This window comes from Colobus angolensis, unplaced genomic scaffold (genome assembly GCF_000951035.1).
Source record: "Colobus angolensis palliatus isolate OR3802 unplaced genomic scaffold, Cang.pa_1.0 Scaffold82, whole genome shotgun sequence".
NCBI classification, from domain to species: domain Eukaryota; kingdom Metazoa; phylum Chordata; class Mammalia; order Primates; family Cercopithecidae; genus Colobus; species Colobus angolensis.
This window is the reverse complement of record NW_012122043.1, coordinates 685,515-691,989: the sequence shown is the minus strand read 5'-3', so window position 1 is coordinate 691,989 and position 6,475 is coordinate 685,515. Positions and strand designations below refer to the sequence as shown.

The 6,475-nt window shown below is 45.2% G+C and overlaps 1 protein-coding gene across 2 annotated transcripts in view; it reads left to right on the top strand.

The window, feature by feature from the left end:
- Positions 1 to 6,475, top strand: part of FARP2 (FERM, RhoGEF and pleckstrin domain protein 2) — a 156,500-nt gene that overhangs the window by 63,829 nt on the left and 86,196 nt on the right. For both annotated transcript variants that reach the window (XM_011929543.1, XM_011929542.1), the window contains exon 8: positions 406 to 553. In XM_011929543.1, the coding sequence (XP_011784933.1) occupies positions 406 to 553 (148 nt within the window). The remainder of the gene's footprint in view (positions 1 to 405; positions 554 to 6,475) is intronic.

The following is a 6,475-nucleotide window of genomic DNA, read 5'->3' as shown; positions in this document are numbered from 1 at the left end:
TGATCCACCCACCTCGGCCTCCCAAGGTGCTGGGATTACAGGCGTCAGCCACTGTGCCCGGCCCTGTGTGGTATTTCTTCTGATTTAAAATTTGTCTTTGCCAGTAGTGTTTGTGTATAACCTTGTCACTATGGAACAGGTGTAAGGCTGAGTAGCTAATGTATGCAAAGAAAGCATTCTACCCATTCCAAAGTAGTTACAGAATAGAAGAAAACTGAGGATGTCTGTGGCCTGCACGTGTGGTATAGTGTTTTTGTAGCGGGTAAACATACAGACAGTGAACAATCTGTCCTCTAGACACGTAAAGCCTTCATTGTTGGTTTTCCTGATCACTTCCATAATGCATTTTGGCTCTTTCAGAAAGCAAGTGTTTGTAGTATGTGGTTCTCCTGTTTTTCATTACAGGGGCCAGACACCTGCTGAGTCGGATTTCCAGGTGCTCGAAGTTGCTCGAAAGTTGGAAATGTATGGCATCAGATTTCACATGGCTTCTGACAGGGAAGGAACCAAGATTCAACTGGCGGTTTCCCACATGGGTGTACTCGTGTTTCAGGTAGGCCAGTGGGGAAGGGAGGGGTGAGAACAGGGCAGGGGAGGTATTCTGCAACCTGGTGGGGTTTGTTCTTATAGATGTTGGTAAATTTTTGTCCTGATGAGTAAGGTCCTCGATTTGGAAGAGGGGCTTTGCGTATCATCCAATCCAACCTGTTACTCAGCGGGGAAATTATTCTTTTGCCCTTCTCTGACACAGGTGTGAATATCCTCCATATCATGGGGCCCACTGCTTCCTGGGACTGCCTCCAGCCTCCCTGGATTCCCCACTGCCTCTGGGACTTCCCATTCCCTCCTGGGATTCCACCTACCCCCTTAGAATCCTAAAGCACAACCTGTTTTTTTTTCCAGTGGAGCAGTCTGTGCTGTGGGGACTGTGAGCACTTTAGAGTGGGTCACAGTAATCATTGAAGTAAACACACTAGAATAGAGTAGGAAATAGCAGAGGGATTGCTTGTGATAAGAGTCAGTGTTGTCTTCTGAGGTGTTTGTATTGGTTGTGATGCGTAGGTAAATAATTACATCAATGGTGAGCACGGCCTGCTCAGTTCCATTTGTGGTCATGTGTGTGTGTGTGCTGGGGTTTGTGATGTCCAAGAAGCTTAAGTGTGACTGCTGGTGCCAACTAGAAGGGGCTTTTCTCCTTATTCAGGCCCTTCACATATCTGAAAACTCTTGTTGGGGCTCCCTGCGCCCTCTTGCACCCAGACTAAATATTTCCAACTTGTCTGGGCCCCTCCTTTTGGGGGCACTCCAGTCACTGGCCCTTGTAAAATTTTGCACCTCCGATAGACTGTGGTAATCCCGAAAAGGTCTCCTCGATGCTGAATGTCGTGGGAGTTGTCACTATTGCAGTCTGGGAGCCCGCTGCTGTGTGACCTGCTGCTTTTTGTGGGCTTGTTTTAACCTGTGACTATCAAAAAGAGCTTGGTCTGATTCAGACCTCCCTCATCAAGCCATGTTTATTATTGTTGTCTTTTCCTTATTTTTTTTTAACCTAGCCATCAAGTTTCAATTTCCTGTCAGGAAAAAAAAAATTAATTTTGAATTTAGAATATTGTGTTACATTTCATACTAAATGTGATTGGAGAACGATAAAAGTCCATGATAGAGACCAACCTTAGCAATCCATGCCTTCAGGTGGAGCGTCTGAGCATCCCCTGCCTACATCTGCTGAGTGTTCCCCCATTGCACAGAGATGAAAACCTCACATCCAAACTGAGCCATTGTCACATTTCCGGAAAAAAAATGAATAATACAACCTAAAGAAGTTGTAAAAGCAAGGGATTAGAAACTTCAAATTGAAGATAGCAGACTGAATATATCTATTTATTTTTATTCCCTGAATACCCTGAACACAATGACAGTGAAGGAATTTTTTAAACATTTAAATCCATAAGAACAAAGAATGGGAAAACAGCCCATGAAAGATGAGGGGTAGCAGCAATGTTTGGAAGCTGGGAAATGAAACAGTGAGTGGGACCTGACTTGGCAGAGCAGAGAACGCTGAAACCTCACAGCCTGCAGCGGCAAAAGTCACAGTGCAAGCCAGCGTGTCCCAGGAGCCCCGGGAGGGGCTCCCAGTTCATGCTCAGGAGAAATAGGAATGCTCCTTCCTCAGAAATGTAAAATGTTATCTTGTAATTGTTTATATCAGCCTTGTTTGTGATAGTAAAATTTTGTGAATTAACCATTGGAAAGCCAGTTAAATAGCCTGGCACAGTGGTTCACACCTGTAATCTTAGCACTTTGGGAGGCTAAGGTGGGCAGATTGGCACATTGCTTGAGTCCAGGAGTTTGAGACCAGCTGGAGCAACATGGCGAAACCTCATCTCTACCAAAAATACCAAAAATTCATTGGGTGTAGTGACATGTACCTGTAGTCCCAGCTACTCAGGAAGCTAAGGTGGGAGAATCACCTGAGCCCAGGAGGTCGAGGCTACAGTGAGCCAAGATTGTGCCACTACACACCAGCCTGGGCACCTGGAGTGAGACCCTGTCTCTAAATAAGTAAATAAATAAAAGCCAGCTAAATAAATGGTGATGCATCTATGTGAACAGAATATTGGGCAACTGTACAAACAAGGAAGCAGCTCTTTATATCCCAATAATGAGACATCCTTCAAGATGCATCATTACATGGAGAAAAGATTCAAAACTCTGTATAGTAGCTACTGCTTGTGGGGAAAAGAGAGAAAATTATATGTTCACTATATTCCACACTATAGAATGAACTGGTGACATTAATGGCCCCAGGGAAGGGTGACCAAACTGGCAGGCTTTGGGACAGTGCTGAGAGGGAGACTTGCACTATGGACTCATTTTTGAACCTTCAGAATTTGAGCCTTGTGAATATATCACCATATTACATTTTCACAAAACCTTCACAGAAATGAAACACTGCGTCTCTGAAACGAACAGGATGCCATGACAGAGACAAATGGAGAACATAAAAACATTTGCAAATTAAAATATAGGCTGCCCCAGTCCATGCCTACCCCGTGTCGCCTACCTGGTCTGCACGCCAGGCAGGGGTCATCAGCCTCTTTGTCCCGCAGAGTTGGGCTGGCAGATGCTCTGCTACTTTTTAGCAGGTTTTCGGGCTGGCCCCACATGCAACAATAGGAACCCAACCCCAGCAGACCTTGGGCTCTACAATTTCATCTCCATCATCTGCAGAGGTATGGCAGCCTCAGTTCTAAGAGCAGATATTTAAAATGATAATACAGGAGGATCCAAGATGGCTGATTAGAAGCAGCTGAGGTCCACGTCACTCACAACGAGGAAAGAAAAGGGGTGAGTGAATTCACCTTCAACTGAAATACTCAGGTTCTCGCACTGGAACTAACTAGGCAAACAACTCAATCCACAGAGGATGAAGAAAAGCGAGGGTCGGGGTGAATGGCCCACCCAGGAGCAGCGTGGAGCCAAAGGAACCCCCACCCCCAGGCAAGGAAATGGTGAGTGATTGTGCAACCTCGCCTGGGAAACCACATTTCTCCCGCAGATCTTTGCAACCCACGATCAGGAGATCCCCTCATGAGCCGTGCCACTAGGGCCTGGGGTCCAGTACACAGAGTTGTGTTCAGTCTCAGCAGAGCAGCCACTGAGTCACACACAGAGACCCAGGAGTTTCACACACTTCAGCCCCAGGACCCCCAGCAAGGCGGGAAATCTGTGTGTACAAATCCCCAGGAAGAGGGCTGAATCCAGGGAGCCAAGCAGTGTCATTCTGTGAGGCCCACTTCCACAGCACCTCACAAGTGAAGACCCACTGGCTTGGAATTCTAGCCAGCCAACAGCAGCAGGCTGGAAATCTGCCTGAGTTGGATCCGAGTTCCTGGTGGGGGGCGGGGTGGCCACCATCTCTGTAGTTCAGTTGACTCAGCCATTTCAGCCTGCTGGCTTTGGAGAATATAAACAGTCTGGATAAGGAAGAGTTCCCCCAAACACAGCATACCTACTCTGCAAAAAGCAGCCAGGCTGCTGCTTGAAGTGGGTCCCTGACCCTGTTCCTCCTGACTGGGTGAGCCACCCCCTACAGGTGCATTTGGGCCAGCAACAAGTCAGTACCCTCCTGGGACAAAGCTTTTAGAGGAGGAAGCTGGCTGCCATATTTTCTGTTTCACAGACTTTGCTGGTGATACCTCCAGGTATAGGAAAAACCGAGGCAACTAGGGTCTGGAGCAGACTCCCAGCAAACCTCAGAGGCCCTGTGGTAGAGTGGCCTGACTAGTAAAAGAAAAATAACAGGCCAGGTGTGGTGGCTCACACTTGTAATCCCAGCACTTTGGGAGGCTGAGGTGGGCGGATCACCTGAGGTCAGGAGTTCAAGACCAACCTGGCCAACGTGGTGAAACCCCATCTCTACTAATAATACAAAAAAAAATTAGCCGGGCATGGTGGCAGGCTGAGGGGGGAAAACTGCTTGAATCTGTGAGGCAGAGGTTGTGGTGAGCTGAGATTGTGCCACTGCACTCCACCCTAGGTGACAAAGTGAGACCCTATATCAAAAAACAAACAAAAAAAAACACAGCAACAACAACAACATGAACCAAAAAAAACACATAAAAACGCCATTGAAAAGTCAGCAACCTCAAAGATCAAAGTTTGATAAACCCACAGAGATGAGAAAATCAACACAAAAAATGCTGAACACTCAAAAAGTTAAAGTGCCTCTTCTCCAAATGACCACAACACCTCTCCAGCAAGGGAGAAATAGAAATGGGCTGAGGCTGAGATGGCATTATTGACAGAAGCAGGCCCGGGAAGGTGGGTGATAATGAACTTTGCTGAGCTAAAGGGGCATGTTGTAACCCAATGCGAAGAAGCTAAGGACTGTGATAAAACAACACAGGAGCTTATAGCCAGTTTTGAGAGAAACATAACCAACCTGATGGAGCTGAAAAACACAACATGAGAACCTCACATTGCAATCACAAGTATCAATAGCAGAATAGGCCAAGCAGAGGAAAGAATCTCAGAGCACTGAAGACTATCTTTCTGAAATAGGCAGACAAGAATAAAGAGAAAAGAATGAAAAGGAATGACAAAACCTCCAAGAAATATGGGATTATGTGAAGAGACCAAACCTACAACTAATTGGGTTACCCGAAAAAGACAGAGTGGAACCAAGTTGGAAAACGTACTTCAGGATATCATCCAGGAGAATTTCCCCAACCTAACAAGACAGGCTAATATTCAAATGCAGGAAATGCAGAGAACCCCAGTAAGATACTCCACAAGAAGATCTACCCCAAGACATATGATCATCAGGTTCTCCAAAGTTGAAATGAAAGAAAAAATATTAAAGGCAGCCAGAGAGAAAGGCCAGGTCACCTACAAAGGGAATCCCTTCAGACTAACGGGACCTCTCAGCAGAAACCCTACAAGCCAGAAGAGATTGGGGGCTAATATTCAACATTCTTAGGAAAAAAATTCCAACCCAGAATTTCATATCTAGCCAAACTAAACTTCATGAGCAAAACAGAAATAAGATTCTTTCCAGACAAGCAAATGGTTAGGTAATTCATCACCACCAGGCCTGCCTTACAAGAGCTCCTGAAGGAAGCACTAAATACAGAAAGGAAAAACTGTTACCAGCCACTGCAAAAACACACTGAAATACATAGGCCGGTGACACTATAAAGCAACCACATAAACAAGTCTGCAAAATAACCAGCTAGCACCATGATGACAGGATGAAATTCACACATAACAATATTAACCTTAAATGTAAATGGGCTAAATGCCCCAATTGAAAAACACAGAATGACAAGCTGGATAAAGAGCCAAGACATTTGGGTGTGCTGTCTTCAAGAGACCCCTCTCATGTGCAAAGACACACATAGGTTTAAAATAAAGAGATGGAATAAAATTTGCCAAGCAAATGGAAAACAGAAGAGAACAAGGCTTGCAATCCTAGTTTCTGACGAAACAGACTTTAAAGCAATAAAGATTTTAAAAGACAAAGAAGGGGATTATATAATGGTAAAGGGTTCAACAAGAAGAGCTAATTATCCTAAATGTATATGCACCCAATACAGGAGCCCCCAGATTCATAAAGCAAGTTCTTAGAGGTCTACAAAGAGACTTAGACTCCCACACAATAATAATAGGAGACTTTAACACCCCACTGACAATATTAGACAGATCAAGACAGAAAGTTAACAAAAATATTCAGGACCTGAACTCAGCCCTGGATCAAGTGACCTTATAGATAGCTACAGAACTCTCCACTCAAAAACAACAAAATGTACATTCTTCTCATCACCACATGGCACTTTCTCTAAAACTGATCACGTAATCGGAAGCAAAACACTCCTCAGCAAATGCATAAGAACTGAAATAAAAACAAACAGTCTCTGGCCGGGCGCAGTGGCTCAAGCCTGTAATCCCAGCACTTTGGGAGGCCGAGACGGGC